At 41.2% G+C, this 22,600-nt stretch overlaps 1 protein-coding gene across 1 annotated transcript in view; it reads left to right on the top strand.

The window, feature by feature from the left end:
* The window catches only part of LOC134577671 (sushi, nidogen and EGF-like domain-containing protein 1), a 56,658-nt gene that overhangs the window by 10,104 nt on the left and 23,954 nt on the right, over positions 1–22,600 (top strand). The window contains exons 4-6 of the mRNA XM_063436524.1: positions 1,178–1,459; positions 2,547–2,654; positions 5,080–5,239. Of these exons, the coding sequence (XP_063292594.1) occupies positions 1,178–1,459; positions 2,547–2,654; positions 5,080–5,239 (550 nt within the window). The remainder of the gene's footprint in view (positions 1–1,177; positions 1,460–2,546; positions 2,655–5,079; positions 5,240–22,600) is intronic.

Genomic DNA, 22,600 nt, shown 5'->3' with positions numbered 1-22,600 from the left:
ACAATTCGTACCTAATTCCCCTCTGGTTGTTGGAGGCAAGGAGGAATATAAGGTTTGTTCCATAATGGATTCCAGGGTGTCTAGGGGTGTTTTGTCCTATTTGGTGGATTAAAAAGGTTTTGGACCTGAGGAACGTTCTGATAGAGTCCACACTCCTTGTCTTGTCCAGTCGTTCCACAACCAGATTCCTAACAAGCCTGCTCCTTCCCATCTGGTGGGTGGTCTTCAAGTGGGGGGGGGGTACTGTCACGGCCCCTGGCTTGCGGCTGCATGGTGACAGGTTGGAGGAATGACCTGTTCAGCAACGAGCTGGGAGCCGACCTGCTGGGGCATCGTCCTCCACACGTGGGATCCAAAATGGTGCCGGCCACGAGGTCGCGGCCATTTGGAGCTCCGCTTCCAAAGGTCACGTGAACGTGTGTGTGATGTCACAATGCCGACGCACATGCACGTTCTGGGGTCAGTGGCCAAGCTCTGACCAATCACAGCCCAAGGAGGGATATTTAAACCCCTGAATTTCCCTAGCTCATGGCCCTGTCGTGGTTTCCAGTCCTGGTTCCCGAGAGTGCTTTTTCTTGTCCTTGTTATTGATATTCCCAGTATTCTAACTTTGGCTATTCCTGACTATTCTGATCTCTGTTTTCCCTGACTTGGCTTTCTTATCGATCTTGTATATTTCTGGCTTCCTTGACCTTGGCTTTTCCTTGACCATTCTCTGTCTTTCAATGTATTAATCCGACCATTCTAAGAACCGGTTTACGTTCTATCTATTTTTATATTCTATGTAGATGTTACATAGGTTTGCGTGTTGGATCACATTAGTAGTCGTGACAGGGGGTTAATAAACCATGTATTGTATGAGAGGAATGGTTAATAAGCCATGTATAGTATGGGGGGGGGTTAATAAACCATGTATAGTTAAGGGGTGGTTGGTTAACAAACCATGTATAGTATGGGGGAGGGGTGTTAATAACCTATGTATAGTATGGGGGAGGAATGTTAATAACCTATGTATAGTATGGGGGGGTTAAAAAAAACATGTAAGCCTAGGGGGTTCTTTTTGCTCCAGAATACTAAAGGCCCAAAGTTTCCTCCCTCTGCATTCCTGCATTGATTCAACATGAACACAATTTAATGGCCATGATTTAACCGACCTTGTGTCTTCTTTGTGACCCAGGTCTATTCTGGAGGTTTACTGCTATTCAACTTTCAAGAGAATTTAGATATGTACCTCCCCATAACCAACGGTCCCACATTCTTAGCGCCATTCTGGGCTGATATAGAAACATCAAATGAAGGAGAAATCTATATCGGGACTAACACAAGCTTACAACTTCTGTCACAAGCAACATCTGATGTCGGCTCGTACTTCCCGGGTCTGAATTTCTCTGCCGGAATGGTTTTGGTGGCAACATGGGTGAAAGTTCCTTACCATTTTTCTACATTTCCAAGCAAACAGGTATCTACACCTATGTTTCAATTGGTTTAAGATCTCCATGACACACATAGGGGTATAGATATTCTTTACAGTTGTGAAAAATAAACTAGGGAATTAAGCTATAATCATTTGACAGAGCTGGAAAACTGACTATGATAATGTTTAAATTTTTTCTAAATTATGGAAATCCCTGATCGATTCTCACCACTTCTAGATTTAGTGAATAGCAGTTTCTAATAAAGATCACCAATTTGTTAAATAGAAGACTTGCTTGTTATTACTTTAAACTCTGAGATCTTGTGTTTGTCAGGTTAGCAGCCATTAAAGGACCACTGAATTCACCCAGACCACTTCATCTCAATAAAGTTTGATTATGGGCAGGATTAGGGGAGCATGTGGGGTATCAATGTAATCAGGAACACTAGCAAGATACAAATATGGGTTGTTTACAGTATTGGGACACTTGGTCCTTACGGGGTTAGTCAGTGGGCTAGAATTAGCCATGATCCTTACGGGGTTCGCCAGTGGGCTAGAATTAGCCATGATCCTTACAGGGTTAGCCAGTGTGCTAGAATTAGCCATGATCGTTACGGGGTTCGCCATTTGGCTAGAATTAGCCATGATCCTTACAGGGTTAGCCAGTGGGCTAGAATTAGCCATGGTCCTTATGGGGTTAGTCTTATTTGTGCATTTTATGGTTGCTGTGTTTGACTACTTCATGTTTTCATGCAATTAGAATACAGCTTTGTTATCAAATCTGTAAATGATTTTTCTCTGTAATATCTGTAATTCTTGCTAGCGGCTTCCTCTGTCACTTACAACGTGGCAGACAAAACCCATAGGGGTTAACAAATATCACGTTTGTCAAAATGTGTGCTTTTATTTAGATAATGGTGCTATTGACCTGGGGACGTGCTCATGTTGGTTTGCGTCACTTTGTCCAAATTGCAATCTAAACTGTAAATCTCTTGCAGTTATTCTCTGCACCCAAACAAAAACAACACTGGGGATAAAAGCAAGAAATATAATAAAATAATCTGAATTTTGGTGAAAATATACTGTGTACACATCGGGCAGAGTGAATCTAATCTTGTTTTCGTACCAATAGGTGAACACGTTTCAAGCTGTTCTCATCACAGATGGCACAGATACTTTTCTTTTCTATAACTACGCTGACCTCCAATGGCCGACAACCAACATGGAAGAAATAGCCCTGGTTAGTATGAAGATATTCACAGAGACACTAACTGATTGTGACATTAAAATATGTCACCTCTAGGAGAAGTTTAAATATAATTCCCTATTAATTATCTCCCGAATGTAGCGATAGCAGAGGGATTCGCTGGCTAAGCTGCCAGAAAGGGGAAGAACGCACATGTGCAGTGCGAAGGCTTGTTTCCTGCTTGGAGAAAATCCTTCACTAAAGTGAGAATGGTTGAGAATTCAAAGTGAAATTTAAGGTCAAAGTAGCCAAATTGGAAACATTCTTCAAGTCCGTCATGCTTCCACGTTGCTACTCTGGTCTAAAATTTGAAATCATAGTCGGGAATTCAAGGTGTATTTTAATTTGAATAGTCCCAGGGTACTCCTAACATCATAAACGCTACATGTACAAAATAAATGTTAATAAACAGTGCACACACAAAAAACCTCACAAGGAAATTTAAAGGGACACTCTATTTCCCAAAATACAAAATAAATTAAAATCACTGTTTAATAGATATACTGTAAAGGAAAATGTGCATGTATCCAATATGCATTTTAATCATTGCGGAAATATCTAAAAACATCTTGCAAAATCTGATCTCTTGTCTGCAGGCATTGCAAGCCCTCCCCTTCTAACCCCGCCCATAGTTTCTGTGGCTGTCCAATCACAGACTTCCCAATGCAGCTCAATGAGACGTCTTTGCAAGGCAGGTGCTCTGGGGAATTGCTGCCTCTTGAGTTTATCTTCACTGAGCTAAACAAACCAGGAAGTAACAAGACCGGGTGTTTGACAGCCGGGGGGTGTAACAAGATTAATTTACAAAAGTGCCAATTTCTATTAAAATCTGCACTTTATGCAAAATGAAAAAAGAGAAGACATTGTTCACACATAACTTTTCAGCAAGTTAAAGTACTTTAAGAGTCTGGTGTGTCCCTTAAAAAGTATCACTCTATCTATCTATCTATCTATCTATCTATCGATCTGTCTGTCTGTCTGTCTGACTGTCTGTCTATCTATCTATCCATCTATTATCTATCTATATATCTGTCTATCTATCTATCTATCTATTATCTATCTATCTATACAGTATCTATCTCTCTATCTCTCTATCTATCTATCGCTATCCATTATCTATCTATCTATCTATCTATCGCTATCTATCTATACAGTATCTATCTATCTATCTATCTGTCCATCTATCCGTTTATCACTTAAAATGTTAGGGGAAAACCTCACTTGATCCTGAATTTCCTGCTTGGGCTGAATCTGTCAGACGTGTAAATGAATAATTCAAATAACTTGGGTGAGTACGCGCTGAATGCTGCCACTCAAGTCCCACTCTCAAAGGTCCCTAATCCTAAAATACAATCAAATAAGTGTGAATCTAAGCACACAAAACGTATTTCCACTCCGGAGGGCGCTAGACACCAGGCAAAAAATTGTTACCAATCTTGTAGCTTGTTATTGTATTAGTCCTCGTAAAACAGGAGGAACAATGAATGGAAATAAACTAAATGATTCACACAAATTTAACTTCAAAATAGCACAATAAAAAGCAAATGCATGTGTTAATATAAATATATAAATAAAATAAAGCACAATCTCCACAAGAGAAAAAGAAACAAAGTCCAAAACGAGCTCCATAAAATGAAACCAACCTATGGTGGGAGCCTCTCTGGTCACGATTCCTGGTGGGCTCCTGTACTGAATGTGGAAATGTAGATGCAGACGTTTTGTCCCAGACAGGACTTCCTCGGGAATTAACATCGGGACTCACACCTTAATGCATGTACCGGGGCAGCATGTAGACATAGAAAAGGAAATACAAAACAAACAAAAACTAGCGCAACAAAAACTAGCGCAACATATTAGTATTTGTTTTTTCTTCCCTCAGTTTACAAACTAATTTGTACTTACCACACAGAATTGCAAAATCTTTTTTGTTTTGTATTTCCTTTTCTATGTCTACATGTTGCCCCGGTACATGCATTAAAGCGTGAGTGTTTTAGCGCTGCACTCGCTCTCTGTGTTTGTTTTTTTTTTTATATTTAATGCCTGGTGTCTAGCACCCTCCATGGGTTGAATTTGGGGGGTTTTTAGATTTACACTTATTTTAATGTAATTTATGAATCTGTAAAGCGACTGCTTCTGGTGTCTGAGAGGTCTGTTTCTGGCTGAGTATAGTCTCATACACAATGCAGTAGACGATATATGAAATAGAAGAAACCATCGAATGCTTAGCTCTCTTGGCAGCCAGGTGTGCTATTTCCTCTGTATTCCATGTAAATGGTAGAGTTTTTACAAGTATCAGCGATTTCTCAAAGTCTAAATACAGGATTAGGATTATTTTACCATCTGTGCGTTCCAGCTTGGTTTATACCAATACTACGTTTATTAATGGAGATCTTTTAATGTGGCATCTTGCAATTCACAGGCTGGTCTAAATAGTGGCAGAACCACAGGCTACTACCAGTTACCTGGGTCACACACCACGGACATACTGAAATTGGCAAACACGAGCAATGTTGGTGTTGCCGGCCGTTGGGTCTTTAAAGTGGATAGACTTCATCCAGAAGATCCCAGTGGAATTATAGGTATGTAGAAAATGTTTTTTATCACTAATTTTTCAGATCGTTCTCCATATAAATGATAACCATGCTTCAAGCTAATTTTCAAACTATATTTAAGAATATTACACTTTTTTAGCATTCTTACATGGAATTCATGCTGCTAGTAATATTATCTAACTTTGCACTGAAGATCAAAATATTCAAATGTATAATTTAGTAAAAGTATATATTAATATCAGTTATATCAGCCAGGAAATGGAAATGATTTACTATAGGTGAGGGAACGAATCTCTTACCCTTCACATTATCCCACAATATCCCACTATTCCCTACATGTTATCCAACAATATCCTGTATTCCTTTCACATTATCTCAGTATATCCCAATATTCCCTTCACATTATCCCAGTATATCCCAATATTCCCTTCACATTATCCCAGTATATCCCAATATTCCCTTCACATTATCTCAGTATATCCCAATATTCCCTTCACATTATCCCAGTATATCCCAATATTCCCTTCACATTATCCCAGTATATCCCAATATTTCCTTCACATTATCCCAGTATATCCCAATATTCCCTTCACATTATCCCAGTATATTCCAATATTCCCTTCACATTATCCCAGTATATCCCAATATTCCCTTCACATTATCCCACTATATCCCAATATTCCCTTCACATTATCCCAGTATATCCCAATATTCCCTTCACATTATCCCAGAATATCCCAATATTTCCTTCACATTATCCCAGTATATTCCAATATTCCCTTCACATTATCCCAGTATATCCCAATATTCCCTTCACATTATCCCAGTATATCCCAATATTCCCTTCACATTATCCCAGTATATCCCAATATTCCCTTCACATTATCTCAGTATATTCCAATATTCCCTTCACATTATCCCAGAATATCCCAATATTCCCTTCACATTATCTCAGTATATCCCAATATTCCCTTCACATTATCCCACTATATCCCAATATTCCCTTCACATTATCCCAGTATATCCCAATATTCCCTTCACATTATCTCAGTATATCCCAATATTCCCTTCACATTATCCCACTATATCCCAATATTCCCTTCACATTATCCCACTATATCCCAATATCCCCTTCACATTATCCCAGTATATCCCAATATTCCCTTCACATTATCCCAGAATATCCCAATATTCCCTTTACATTATCCCAGTATATCCCAATATTCCCTTCACATTATCCCAGTATATCCCAATATTCCCTTCACATTATCCCAGTATATCCCAATATTCCCTTCACATTATCTCAGTATATTCCAATATTCCCTTCACATTATCCCAGAATATCCCAATATTCCCTTCACATTATCTCAGTATATCCCAATATTCCCTTCACATTATCCCACTATATCCCAATATTCCCTTCACATTATCCCAGTATATCCCAATATTCCCTTCACATTATCTCAGTATATCCCAATATTCCCTTCACATTATCCCACTATATCCCAATATTCCCTTCACATTATCCCACTATATCCCAATATTCCCTTCACATTATCCCAGTATATCCCAATATTCCCTTCACATTATCCCAGAATATCCCAATATTCCCTTTACATTATCCCAGTATATCCCAATATTCCCTTCACATTATCCCAGTATATCCCAATATTCCCTTCACATTATCCCAGTATATCCCAATATTCCCTTCACATTATCCCAGTATATCCCAATATTCCCTTCACATTATCTCAGTATATTCCAATATTCCCTTCACATTATCCCACTATATCCCAATATTCCCTTCACATTATCCCAGTATATCCCAATATTCCCTTCACATTATCTCAGTATATCCCAATATTCCCTTCACATTATCACACTATATCCCAATATTCCCTTCACATTATCCCACTATATCCCAATATTCCCTTCACATTATCCCAGTATATCCCAATATTCCCTTCACATTATCCCAGAATATCCCAATATTCCCTTCACATTATCCCACTATATCCCAATATTCCCTTCACATTATCCCAGTATATCCCAATATTCCCTTCACATTATCCCAGAATATCCCAATATTTCCTTCACATTATCCCAGTATATTCCAATATTCCCTTCACATTATCCCAGTATATCCCAATATTCCCTTCACATTATCCCAGTATATCCCAATATTCCCTTCACATTATCCCAGTATATCCCAATATTCCCTTCACATTATCTCAGTATATTCCAATATTCCCTTCACATTATCCCAGAATATCCCAATATTCCCTTCACATTATCTCAGTATATCCCAATATTCCCTTCACATTATCCCACTATATCCCAATATTCCCTTCACATTATCCCAGTATATCCCAATATTCCCTTCACATTATCTCAGTATATCCCAATATTCCCTTCACATTATCCCACTATATCCCAATATTCCCTTCACATTATCCCACTATATCCCAATATCCCCTTCACATTATCCCAGTATATCCCAATATTCCCTTCACATTATCCCAGAATATCCCAATATTCCCTTTACATTATCCCAGTATATCCCAATATTCCCTTCACATTATCCCAGTATATCCCAATATTCCCTTCACATTATCCCAGTATATCCCAATATTCCCTTCACATTATCTCAGTATATTCCAATATTCCCTTCACATTATCCCAGAATATTCCAATATTCCCTTCACATTATCTCAGTATATCCCAATATTCCCTTCACATTATCCCACTATATCCCAATATTCCCTTCACATTATCCCAGTATATCCCAATATTCCCTTCACATTATCTCAGTATATCCCAATATTCCCTTCACATTATCCCACTATATCCCAATATTCCCTTCACATTATCCCACTATATCCCAATATTCCCTTCACATTATCCCAGTATATCCCAATATTCCCTTCACATTATCCCAGAATATCCCAATATTCCCTTTACATTATCCCAGTATATCCCAATATTCCCTTCACATTATCCCAGTATATCCCAATATTCCCTTCACATTATCCCAGTATATCCCAATATTCCCTTCACATTATCCCAGTATATCCCAATATTCCCTTCACATTATCTCAGTATATTCCAATATTCCCTTCACATTATCCCACTATATCCCAATATTCCCTTCACATTATCCCAGTATATCCCAATATTCCCTTCACATTATCTCAGTATATCCCAATATTCCCTTCACATTATCACACTATATCCCAATATTCCCTTCACATTATCCCACTATATCCCAATATTCCCTTCACATTATCCCAGTATATCCCAATATTCCCTTCACATTATCCCAGAATATCCCAATATTCCCTTTACATTATCCCAGTATATCCCAATATTCCCTTCACATTATCCCAGTATATCCCAATATTCCCTTCACATTATCCCAGTATATCCCAATATTCCCTTCACATTATCCCAGTATATCCCAATATTCCCTTCACATTATCTCAGTATATCCCAATATTCCCTTCACATTATCCCAGTATATCCCAATATTCCCTTCACATTATCTCAGTATATCCCAATATTCCCTTCACATTATCCCACTATATCCCAATATTCCCTTCACATTATCCCAGTATATCCCAATATTCCCTTCACATTATCCCAGTATATCCCAATATTCCCTTCACATTATCACAGTATATCCCAATATTCCCTTCACATTATCCCAGAATATCCCAATATTCCCTTCACATTATCCCACTATATCCCAATATTCCCTTCACATTATCCCAGTATATCCCAATATTCCCTTCACATTATCCCAGTATATCCCAATATTCCCTTTACATTATCCCAGTATATCCCAGTATTCCCTTCACATTATCCCAGTATATCCCAATATTCCCTTCACATTATCTCAGTATATCCCAATATTCCCTTCACATTATCACACTATATCCCAATATTCCCTTCACATTATCCCACTATATCCCAATATTCCCTTCACATTATCCCAGTATATCCCAATATTCCCTTCACATTATCTCAGTATATCCCAATATTCCCTTCACATTATCCCAGTATATCCCAATATTCCCTTCACATTATCTCAGTATATCCCAATATTCCCTTCACATTATCCCAGAATATCCCAATATTCCCTTTACATTATCCCAGTATATCCCAATATTCCCTTCACATTATCCCAGTATATCCCAATATTCCCTTCACATTATCCCAGTATATCCCAATATTCCCTTTACATTATCCCAGTATATCCCAATATTCCCTTCACATTATCTCAGAATATCCCAATATTCCCTTCACATTATCCCAGTATATCCCAATATCCCCTTCACATTATCCCACTATATCCCAGTATTCCCTTCACATTATCCCAGTATATCCCAATATTCCCTTCACATTATCTCAGAATATCCCAGTATCTCCTCTTCATATTAGTGCTGTGCATCCATATTAATACGTTAATGAAAATAGATTACTCTAGATTTTATCATTTTAATATTCTGTTTCTTTGTCTGTAAAGTCACTTTGTTGAGCTGTGTCAATGTCTGTCTTTGTTTACACTGATCGATCACCATATGTGGTTTTGGCTGGTGTTTAAAGAGGGGATTTAGGAATTCAGCTTCAGGAAATGTATGTTCATTAATCTGCATGACATATCGTGCCATCAATGTAAAAATAAAAATACTGACTCGAACGTCCAGCGGTAAACTTGGAATTATACCGCATCTATTCACTAAAACCTCCGTTTGTCCAAACAAAGCTTACCAATGTTCTCAAGAAAATCCATCAGCCCAGATGGAGGGAGCCAACGTGAAATTTAGGAGGGTCTCTCGACAACTGACCTCCAATACACTCAATACAAAATATATTCAAAGCCAAATGTGGTAATTCTCCAGTTACTACCATGTTTACAATGAATTTCCCCTAATTTCAGTTCATTAAATCAGCATCTATTAAATTAAAGTCATTTGGGACATAGTTTGGCCAAACTCGTGGGAAATGGAAGTATCTCGGTGAATGATGCTATGAGACGACCATTGTCATAGAGTCACTGAGTTGTAGTTAAGCTAAACCTCTCATATCTTGAAAATTACTGGCATCAGCCAGGTCATTCAGGTTAAGTACAGGAAAGCAAAATTGGAGGGCAACGCAGTTGATAATGCAATTAAAAGGCTGTTTTTATTCCAAGCGAGAGAATATGGAAAACTCAGTCAAGGCAATGAATGAGTCATGAATGACTAAGCCAAAACTAGACTGAAACGTGGCATTGATTGGTGTTTTTCATCGCATTCAATTGCATTAATTGCACGTGTTGTCCTCCAATTTTGCTTTTCTGTACTTTACTTTTGGTGGATTTGTGGGTCCTCCTAATTTGGAAGAAGACTTGGGAGGGGAATGCTAATGCTGAGGTTGTCGGGCCAGTCAAGCCCATTTTCAAAATGCAAACTCTACAGTGACACCTGTCGTGGTTCCTGCGGGTTGGTGAATGAGCCTGTCCTTTTTGCTGAGGTGAATGTTACAATATATTTAGGAGAAATTAAACCTGCAGGGAAACGGACATAAAAATGTAATTCACATCATAATAAATAATGATTCTCGACAATTAAGCTGTAATAGCCGGACACAAACATTGTTAATGTGAGCAGGGGGAATGTGAATATTTCATTAATAAATCGAATGAGAATTTACGCCAATACTCAGATCTAGACATTCGGCTGAAAGTCTAATCATCCAAACATTCTGTGAGTAATGGTACGATGAATTGTTTGCCATTAATAAATTGCTTGGAACTTACATATTGATTGTTTGTTTGTAGAATATCTAACAAGTGCAGCAAAAATAACGTCATTACTGAGGTCTGTGCAAGTAAAAGTATGTTAATCCAATATTTTATTTTTGTCTAAATTGCCATAAAATGCAAATTGTTTAGATTTTTACTGTTGAATGTGCAGTAAGTGCATGCATGAAACTTGTTACTTTCTCGTTGGTTTATGTATTTTATTAAAATATTCTATTAAAATAACATTGATGATAATGCGGTCAGTGTCCTCTTAGTACTGACCACAATAAGGTAAGTGTGTATCTAATGACTGTACTGGGAATGGTTCTCTTTCAATGGATTGAATTAATATAATTTAGCTCACCATGACAAGTCACATCACCTCACCTCACTGACCACCCCTGGCCAAGAGTAATTGGTCATCTCCAAGGCAGTTCCACCATGTTTATATCTGAGAATACGCTACGTGGTTGATATCCAAACCAGCTGTGAGTATTCAATCTACGATTCCTGCTGAGTATCACGTTTAACATTGTTATCTACTATGATTTGTCTGTCTTACCATGGTGGTAAGTAAGTCTTCCAGTTCATTGTCCTCCAAGAGGACCCGGAGCGATACTCCACCAATATTTTTCAACAGACAGAGGAAGGACCTTGTCGTGGTTCTGTTGCTCACAATCTGTGGGTTTCACTGCAGCGTGGTGCACTTATAATATTCTCTTAAAGGAAGCAAGTCACACAAACTGTTTATACTGTGATTAGAGATCACGAAGGCTGGTCTATACACCAGAGTCACAAATATTAACAAAAAGGTGTAAATAAACTAAAATGGTGTTTTATAATTCTGTGTTGTGGACCCATCCACATTGCACATCATTTGTATACCATTTGCAAAATGGCTTATTCAATGCAATATAGTTAATTTGATTGGATGTGTGGCATTGTATAGGGCAATCCTTCCTTCTAATGGAACCGTTTAGGTAAACCTGCAAAAAAGAGAAAGACGACAATAATAAAGTGAAAACCGACGGTAACGAAAGAGTTAATACACAGATTATTAAATTGCCCTTTAATATATGTTTGTTTTACCCAGGATGAATATCACCTTTGTAATGCTTCACTCTCAATGTACCTGCTAAGGCTGCAGTGTTCCCCATTAGATTGTGCTAACGCTTCCTTACGGGGTTGGGGGGGGGGGGGGTCACACTCCATGCTGGGGCCCCAACTCATTAAAACCCTTGGAGGTGGTGACAGATCAATTAAAGTTGTTACCTACAATTCTCAATGTCTCTTGGTTTTGATTTGTTCTTAGTCTCAGCTCCTGCTTTGTCTCCCATTATTTACTTACAACACACTGTGCACGACTTAAAATGTAAATATACACAGCATTTTAACCCCTTCCCGACCAAAGATGGAAAGTTTCCGTCAAGCTTGTCCTTGTGTTAAGGACCGTTGACGGAAAATTTCCATAATTTACTAATATTAATGCCAGATCGCCGTGATTGCGGTGATCGTGGGGTTAACGCTGTTGCTTGGTGCCTCGATGTCACAGGCAGACCAGCAACCGCCAAATGCGCTGTCCCAGCACATGTCCCAGTCACGGCGATCACAGTGCTGCTGGGGTTTCTGATCCTCCTCCCTCCACCTCTGTGTGGTTTGAGAAGTGGAGAGAGAGGATCGGTGCTGCAACATTGTGTGTCATTTTAGATTTAACTGTGTTTTAAAAGTAATTGTAGTACTTTGACACAATGTTAACCCTTTCCTTGCCCTTTTGACCACTGCCTGCGGTGATCAGCATACTGATCACAGTATTTAACTGTGATCTAATTTTTTTTGTACCGTCAGGGGTTAATTTTGAATTTTTTTTTAACTCTAGGGGTTAATTTTATTTCATTTGTTATTTTAGTAATTTGACATTGATTCTTTAGTTAGCTGGAGGGGGTGGACTTTAGTGGGAAATTGGGAAATTGAGTGTTAGGCTAGTTAGGGACTAAAAGTTTGGAAAACTTTTTAAGTATAAAAAAAAGTATAATAAAAGAAAAAAGTAAATTAAAAAAAAGAAAACAAGTAAAAAGAAAAAAGTAAATAAAAAAAACCTGTTTTAAAAAAAAGTTAGAAAAACTAATTCCTAGTTACAGCTTGACAATGTCTTGAAGGTTTACTGCTGAGGAGAACTCTGATATTTTAGCAGCCGACTCTGACGCCACAGACACTGCCTCTGAGAGTGGTGATGACTCTGTGCCAGATACTGCAGCGCCCTCTGTTGTAAGCGCCGACACCCATGACCTGGCTCCTGGCGCTGGTGACTTGGAACCCCTAAATGATTTCACGCCTGGAATTCAGTTGGACGTCACTACCTACAGTGCACTGGATTTCATGCCATATATCCCGGCCGAAAGATCCCGCTATGGGATAAAGTTGTATAAACTTTGCGAAAGTGCCAGTGGTTATGTTTACACCTTCCGTGTTTACGAAGGTAAAGACAGCCACTTGGATCCCCCAGGCTGCCCGGATATCATGGGGACTAGTGGGAAAATTGTATGGGATCTAATTACCCATTGCTTAATAAGGGGTATCATTTATTTATACATAATTACTATAATAGCATCCCGCTTCTTAGGATGCTTTATTGCTTAGAAACTGTGGCCTGCGGCACTATCCGAAAGACACGTGTCGCTTTCCCAAACGCCCTGGCACAAAAACAGCTCAAGAGGGGGGAAATGGCTGCTCTCTGCCAGGACAAACTGCTGGCTCTCAAATTCAAAGATAAGAAGGAGGTGTTCATGCTAACATCCATGCATACTGAGCACACTCGAAGAGTCGCAGTTCGTGGCAGACAAGACGGGCAGACTAGACGGTGCCAGTCTGCATTAGGCAGTACAACAAGCACATGGGGGGAGTTGACCTGTCCGACCAACTGATGCGGCCATATTTAGTACTGAGGAAGACCAGGGCATGGTACAAAAAGCTTGGCCTTTACCTAATGCAAATGGCGACACATAGTGCCTTTTTTCTGTACAAAAAAGGCAAATGCTGGCATTAAATCCACATTTCTGGATTTTCAGTTTCAGTTTATTTCTGGGCTGCTTACTGAGTGCCACAGTGGGGAACCATCAGCTGGGCCTAGCAGCAGAAGAGGTCAGACAGGTCACTTCTGTTTCCACATACCATCAACCCCCAAAAAGAAGACAGACCAGAAAAGGTGCAGGTTGTGCTACCAGAGGGGCATAAGGACGGAAACCAGCTTTTACTGCCCTGATTGCCCCTCTCAGACCGGCCTTTGTATGGGCAACTGTTTTAAAGTTTTTCACACCCAGGGAGGATAAGTTCCACATTGTTTATATATATATATTCATTCATTGGGGGTGTCTACTTTTATATAAATATATACTTTTGTGTGGCAATTTCTTTTATGGCCATTAAGCTTACAAGACAAACATACCAAATTCTAAAATCGCTCCACATTAAAAGTTTATTTTACTCCTTGTGCTTTGTGACCTGTAACTACCAAAAAAAAACTTAAAATCCCAGACACATTATATATTCTGTAAATCAGAACAACTAAATGAATTTATTTTTAATTACTTTCCTTAACCTGCACTAATTAAGCACACATTATTATTGCAAAAACTGTAAACAAAACAATATTTTTCACTTTTTTGCATTTTTCTGTATTTTGTTACAATAAATAAGCATTTATATATGTATATGTTGCATCAAATTAAAGCCCTTTTTGTCCTTTAAAAAACGGTATATAATATGCGTTGGTGCAATAAAATAGTAAAATGCTAATTGCAGTTGAACACAAACAGCAAAAAATGCAAAAAATTGCTTGTGTCATTAAGTGTAAGACAAGCTTTTGAAGCTCTGTCCTTCAGGGGTTAATAGTTGTTTTAAATAGAATGTTTGCGTTCTTATGTTACCACATTTAATTTACATGTTCGGCAGCACTGTGCAATGTGATTGCATTAAGAGATCTTTATTGAGAATCCAGTGGATAATATAATAATTACAAGAAAACAATCATCTTAACATGAACTAACAAAATAAAATCCTAAATCAAGAAAATCGCCAGACGAGAGGAACAACCAACGTAAAAACAGGTCACGCTGAGATGTCAACCCACATCAACCCATGGTGACCAAACCTTCTCAGTGACGGAATTATGCACCACAGCAGTAAGTGTGTCCACAAGGGGTGTAGATTAATAAACCTCTCCGAACATTCCAGCACAATGAAATGCTGCATTTTGGTAACAGGTTTGGCACCGTTCCCGAAGCTGGGACCTGAGGCTGTCAGTAATGCAATGTACATGGCTTGTGATGCACAGAGACTGTGCCAGCTGATAAAAAGGTGATACTATGGTGTGAGAGCGTGTCAGGGTGGGAAACCATTCTACAGGTTATACAGCCAGGGTGGCCAGAACTCAGAATGGGCAGAAAGCTTGTGAAATTATCACACATGGAGACGCCATGACACCAGCCTAGACCAGGGTCTGCACAAACGCTGTGTACGAGTTAAGACCACGTTAGATGTGAAAATCATTAACGGAGGGCAGGAGGCATTTTAGAGAAGAGCAAAGAACATCATTCGCAGATAATAGCAGGACAGTCCGTGCGAGGCAGTGAGAGGACATGCGCAGAACAATGTAGAATAAATAGGGGAGGGACACTGGAAACTGATTAGAAGAACGTGTGTAATAATAGGGCAAGGACAGATACATAAATACAGATGGGGTCATTTCTGGCAAGATCTGGGAAATAAAACCGAAATGAACTGCAATAGGAAAGAGTATTACGATTAAAGACACCAGACTCCCGTCATGCATTATCTTATTCGGATTCCAGACCAGTTTTTCTTTATTCAATAACTCTGTTTATATTACAATGGAGCGCCCAACATATACGAAAAGCGCTCAGATCCCACAAACACAGTTGAAACGCCACCAGGGTATAGTTTAGACCAGGGATAGGCAACCTTCGGCACTCCAGATGTTGTGGACTACATTCCCCATAATGCTCTTTGTAACGGCACCCCCATGCATAAAAGGGGTTAACAGCCGTTTAGTAGATCTTCCCCTTCCATCGATACAGGCACAGCTACTGCAGAACACCAAACTCCCGAACTGGATACCAAATAGCACTCCAACTCCCGAACTGGAACCTCACTAATAGCTGCTAGCAGACGAACAGGAAAAGCAGACAATTAGCTTACACTCCTGGCAATCAGTCTCTAACAGCATACAGTCCCCATGCAAGGGGACATCCCACAGGGAGGGACAACATGTAACCAATCCTGCACAGTAAAACATAAAACACACCCAGCACAAACACATAAAATCCTCCCCTCTGCCTGTGATATAATTACTGAACACAATGGGTTAAAGTAATTTATCACAGGCAGGAAAATTACAGTTTTTACAGCATATTCATAACTTCTAAAATATACATCACATTCACATAAAAGTTAGTAAAGTATCTTTTGGGGCCTGGCTGGCAGCATGGCTATCTGGCCCAAACTGGTTTTACAGAGCCCTCTATCCTGGAAACAATAGGTAAAATAATCCAATTATATCCAGGGATAGAGGCATTGAGCACATGTTACCAGTAAAACACAAAAGGATACAAAAATACATAACTCCTATCATACTGAATTGAATGGGCCAAATCTCCCAGGGTCCATAGTCACAGGGCAAGAGGCGGGCAACCAGGCTCCTCCAATGCAATGTGGCGAGATTGGTCTCGTCACACTCTTACACCCATAATGCTGGCATAGCATCATGGGAGGTATAGTACAAAACATCTGCAGTGCCAAAGGTTGCCTATGCCTGGTTTAGACCAACCGCACACGAGGTGCCTGCACAAAAGAGTTCCATAGATTCAGGCTGTGTGGTCGGTCTCTTTCGGGAGTACCAAATACAATAAAGTCACAAATATAACAGTTTGTGCGTACACTGGCCGTGTGCCCCTCGTTCAGGACTGTGTTTCCATCGAATGTGGCTCTTCCCAGATGAATAGAACGGAATGTGTGTGGAGATGGAAGCCCCAGCCGTGTTTGCGCCGTCGAGTGTCCGATTATAGTTCCATGCATTCGACGACCAAACAACGCTGTACTCGTTCATGACTTAAGATGGCCACCACCACATGTTTGCACATACGAACGGCGACCACCCAGCCAACCTCTTATAACGTTGTGATAATTGCGGTTACAGAGGTGAGAACAAGGGTCAAAAGGGTCAATGAGCAATACACAACTCATCTGAGTGGTCTGGCCATTAGGCAGTTTATTTGGTATATGAACTACATGGGTCCCCGTCTTTCGGTGAACCCCATATACCGAACCACCCAGTGTAACAAATAAGTCAAAATAAAAAGGATGATAATCCAGGGATAGGGGAATCCGTCACAGTAGCTAAATGCCTATTGCAATTAAGATCTACAATGACATTAAGTCCATATACTTTTGAACATGGGTTATCACAGGGCCCATAGTCACAGGGCAAGAATGCCTCTTCAAAACCCATTGGCGAGGTCACTTTTGCCACAATATATAACAAGGATTTTTTTTTGTGGGATAAATCTGTGTTTTGGTTACAGTTGCTTGGTATCCATGAGAGTATAGAATGTTTTCTAAAAGGTCAAAGGGTTAAACAATAAAGACATTTTCACAGCCATAGTTACAAATGGTGCAAATATTAGGTGTGCGATCTACATAATGGAACTTGCTGGACTGATAAAAAGAAAGAAGAAAGACTTTAAACCAATGTTGATGACTGAAGAAACGTCCAACCTTGTGAAAACAAGGAAAAGGTCAAAAGAACTATGGGTTTGGTTGTTTGGGTATTTGTTGCACATGTTTTGCATATTGTTAGTTAAGGGTAACACATGCATGCTTTACAAAAGTTATAGAAGGCCTTCAGGAGAAATGGGTTTCAAACTAAATAGATTTTAGCAATGATACAGTATTACTTTGGTTTGATTTTGAACATGCCAACAATGAAATAATGGCACTTGTGTTCTTGATTAGATTTGATTTAACAGAATGATGAATGCATGAATATACCAATTGTTTGTTTATCATTTGTGGCGAAAGTGACCTTGCCACTGGTTTTTGGAGGGGACTACTTGCCGGGCCGCGCTCCTCAATTATCTGGGACCAGATGGACATTAGTCTTTGGCTCTCCATTATGACCCGCCCGGTGCTGCAGGGTGGTTTCTCGTTTCTTGGAGGGGCTGGTGGGGGGATCCTCTGCCTCACCAGCCACGCAACAGAGGCCAGGCTTTTGTTGAAAATTTAATGACAGTCATTACAAATGGGGAACCTTGTGCCGTTTCATGCACTAATGCTCCACCTGTGGGGGTGCTCATCCCGTCTCCCGGTGATTCAAGCAGGGAGAAGCTAGCAAGAAAGGGGATCTGGGTTCATAGGGCAAAAACACAGGTGGTCGTAAGTGTGATGCGCCCGTGGCTCACCAGTTATAGGAATTGTCGGGCAGCCAACGTCCTGTTGGACAGCTTTGGGTACGGTTTCTGGATTACTTCACTTGTCTCCTCCCTTCACTACTGGTTCGGAACCTTCGGTCAGTCCGGGATTTCCCACATGTGGTTCGGGAGAAGCTTGGCAAGGAGGTGTCTCTGGGTGGCATAGCAGGTCCCTTTAGCGACCCCCTACTGGACTTGCGGGTCTCACCCCTGGGTGTGTCACCCAAAAAGGAGCAAGGAAAATACTGTTTTGTCGTACCCTCGCAGGGGTTCTTCTGGGTTGTGTTTTTAAAGACATGTACTATGTGGATATGTGCCTCCCGATGGGCTGTTCCATATCCTGTTTCTACTTTGAGCGCTTCAGCACATTCTTGGAGTGGGTGGTTAGGAGGGAGGCCAGGATCGACTCCCTGCTGCATTACCTAGATGACTTCATTTGTGTGGGTCCTCCTGAATCGCCCGCCTGTGCACTGTTGCTGCGGGTCTTGAGGGATGTTTTTCGACGTTCTGGCATCCCATTGACCCACAACAAAACGGTGGGTCTGGTCACGTGTCTTAGCTTCTTGGGCATCAATATTGATTCTGTGGCGGGGGAATGCCGTTTGCCCTCAGATACGATTCAAGGCTTATGGCAAGAAGTGTCTATGGCCCTAGGGCTACGTAAGATCCAACAGAAGAGCCTGCAGTCAATGCTGGGTAAGCTGTATTTCATCTGTCAGATCATGCTGATGGGCAGGGTCTTTAACAGGCGTCTGGCTGCGCCGACGTCCAGGGTCACCGGACCCCGGCACTTCATTCGGCTGACTCTGCCTCTGCGGAATGTTCTGGCGGTCTGGGACTCCTTCCTTGCTGCCTATAATGGCAGGCACTGGAGGTCTCTAACACGGACCTACACCTCTTCACAGATGCGGCAGTATTTGGGTCGATTCTGGGCTCTAGATGGTGTGCTGCCTCTTTACCTGACAGTTGGCATGTCTCTAGCCTCACTAAGAATTTTGCTTTCCTTGAGCTCTTTCCCATTCTGGTGGCGGTTTGGGCATCCCAGTTTCAGGATAAATGGGTTGTTTTTCACTGTGACAATCTGAGGGTGGTCCAAGCTATCAATCGACTGACAGCCTCCTCCCCTCCCCTGACGGCCTCCTCCTTTGCTTAGGCAATTGGTGCTCTGATGTTTATGTCTAAATGTGTATTGTAGGGCAGAATATATTGTAGAGTCGCTTGGTCTGGCAGATTGATGGAATTGGTCTGTGGGTCAGTCTCCAGGGCCACGTGGACTCGCTACAGTAAGTTATGGTGTGAATGGGACAAATGGGAGCATTATCAGGGTGGTTTTGGTAACTCTGATGCCCGCCTCTAAGGGCTTTTGCAGCTCTTGGATCACTGGAAGTCCGCGGGTAAGTCCGCCTCTGCAAACTCTCTTCACGTTTTTCGGGTCTTAGCTTCCTGTTCAAGCTACGTGAGTGTGAAGATTCTACCAAGGAATTTGTAGTGTGCCAGGCTGTAATGGATCGCCTGGCACCCCGACTGTTTACCTCCATTGAAAGATGCTCCTAGCGCTTCCTGAGGGCTGCAAGCACTCCAGCAGACACCTCCAGACACTGGACGACACTCAGTCCTGGGAACTCTGAAACCTCATAGGGAATTAGCTCTAGTCCTTACAAGGACTTTCCCCGTTGAATCCCCTGCAAGCTGGAACAGCAGACCCTGCTGGAGAACAATGGGGTGGGGGGGACGAGGCACACCTTCCCATGGATTCAAAGGGGCAGAAAAAGTATCCCAAAATACAATAAGCCTAAACAATGTTTATAAAAGGCAAACTCACCCAGAGGTCATAGTCAGAAGGTAGGAGGCGGGCAAACAGGCTCCTCCAAAAACCAGTTGCGGGGTCACTTTCGCCACACAGGCGCTGAAAGGCTTGATGCGGTGGATTGTTTTCGCGGACGCGAGAAGACTACTCTTTAGGGAGTATTGTGAGCTGCACCCGGTATCCACAGGCCCTCTTTTGGTATATGCGGATGGGAGCTTTCTTTCTAATTTCCAATTTATTCCGGTCTTTCGCTTGGGACTGGAGGTCCTGAGGATTGACAGCAAGGAATATTGTGGGCATTCCTTTCAGATTGGTGCTGCCTAGGAGGCTTCTAGGCTGGGTATGCTGGCGCAAGAGGTTCAGAGGATAGGGAGGTGGGCATCTGGGAATTTTGTCTCATATGTTCATCCTTCCTGCCTCCTGAATTGATATTTCTCTCCGCAGGTTCAACTTCCCCCAGGGTCTGAGTGATTGGGCAGGAGGCATGCGGCTGTCCATCTGGGAGGTGAGCTCTTGGGTTTTACGCCTTCTAAAGAGGAGGTTCATTGGTTTGGCACCAGAGTTATGAAATGGGTTCGGCTCCTCCCAGAGCTGGTTCAGCTGTCCCTCCTTCTGGGTGCCTCGAGCGTTCTAGTTAACCACCTGGGGGGTAATGATCTTGGGACAATGCCTTCATGGGGGTTGGCGGATGCTTTTAAGAGGGACTTGGAGCGCATCTTAGTTCTGTTTCCTGACGTGCGACTCATTTGGTCGGAGGTCATTTCCCATAACTACTGGCAGCGGCCATAATCAGAGAGCCATGGAACGCTGCCGTATAAAACGAAATAGGAGGGTCTCTAAATTCGTCTTGGGGTTAAAGGGCTTCTGGTTCGCCACAGGGTGTTCGAACGGGAGGCAGCTAATTTGTTTCGGGGTGATGGAGTTCACCTCATGGAGGTCGCCCTCAACCTTTTTAATCTTGCCATCCAAGAAGCGGTGGAACAGGCCTTGGGTGGTTGGGGTGGGGCCCCCCGCTGATTTTAGGCTTAAAACAGTGGGGTTGTGGAGGGGGGCGTATCCTTGCCTATAGGTTTTGGGGGGATATTACATTGAGTGTCAGGATATGGACAAGGTCGGGTCTCAACCTTCCCTGCTCTGTAGGGTAAACTTTTAAATTACCCACTTGGACGTGCCCAGTGAGCTAAAAGCCTGCTGGTGGTAAGCATTAAAAGGAAAAGGGAATTTTGGTTTGGACGAAGGGGGAGGCGAGAACCCAGTGGGCAAGTTGATGCATAAGCACGTGGTCTCTTTCATTGGCAAGGACGTTTATGTAAGCTAAAGTCTGTATGGCCTAGGTGTTAATTTATAGGTTGTTATGGATTATTTATGTATTTATCTCTGGTTATAATTAAATGATAAAGTTAATAAATGTTGGATGAGTCCTACAGTCTTATGTTTAATACATGCTGTGGCCTGTTTCATCCAAAATTCGGTGTCTGTCATTATTGGGGGGTATTTGGATAGGCTCTGTTTTTCTTATTTGCATCACATTCCCCTCTACGTTGATACAAGGCCCTGGGGAGATAGTGCAGCTAAGCAGACAAGGGCACATGCATGAGTGTGGGGATGGATGTTTGTGATGGCAAGTTGGTGCATAGTCACATGGTCTCTTTTATTGGCAAGGACGTTATAGAGGGGCTTAAGGATAAAGCAGGGGTTTATAAAAAAAACATCTTTGCGTAGAATATGATGCTCCTATATTACAGTTCTCAATGATACTTTTTTAATTTTGTTGAAAGATCTAAATATTATGAGAATAAGTATAAATTGAAAGTTGAAGCAGTTAGTAAAGGTTTGTTAGTCAATGCTGCTTATATGGAGAAATGTTCACGCATACACTGATTTCAGAGGTGTAGCACATGTGACAATTAGACATGGAGACACCCTTAAAAACACTCATGATAGGTCTCCAGAAAGCGGAGAAGAACTGAACCTGCTGAACTTATATAGCAATAACCTCCGCAGAGAAATGTTGGGAGCACATGATGCAGAAACCAAAACCTGTGCAAAAAAAAATGATTAAAAAACAGGGGGCACTTGGGCTGCAATAGAATATGCAGATCATCAGTTTGTATCACTGTAATATTAGCTTCCAATTAAATAGATATTTCCTCCCCTCAACACTGTGAACTAGCTGAACGGCGGAGAGTGGGCTTTATGGCATTGTCAATGTATTTCATTTCCATGTATACATTTTATTACATTTCTGTAACAGAGCTCCTTGTACCTGGCTGGGTACCTCCGTCAAGGACCACTTCCTAGCTGTAACAGGGGCA

Source organism: Pelobates fuscus, chromosome 11, assembly GCF_036172605.1.
Source record: "Pelobates fuscus isolate aPelFus1 chromosome 11, aPelFus1.pri, whole genome shotgun sequence".
Classification (NCBI taxonomy): domain Eukaryota; kingdom Metazoa; phylum Chordata; class Amphibia; order Anura; family Pelobatidae; genus Pelobates; species Pelobates fuscus.
The sequence above is the reverse complement of the archived record's forward strand: the minus strand, read 5'-3'. Positions and strand labels throughout refer to the sequence as shown.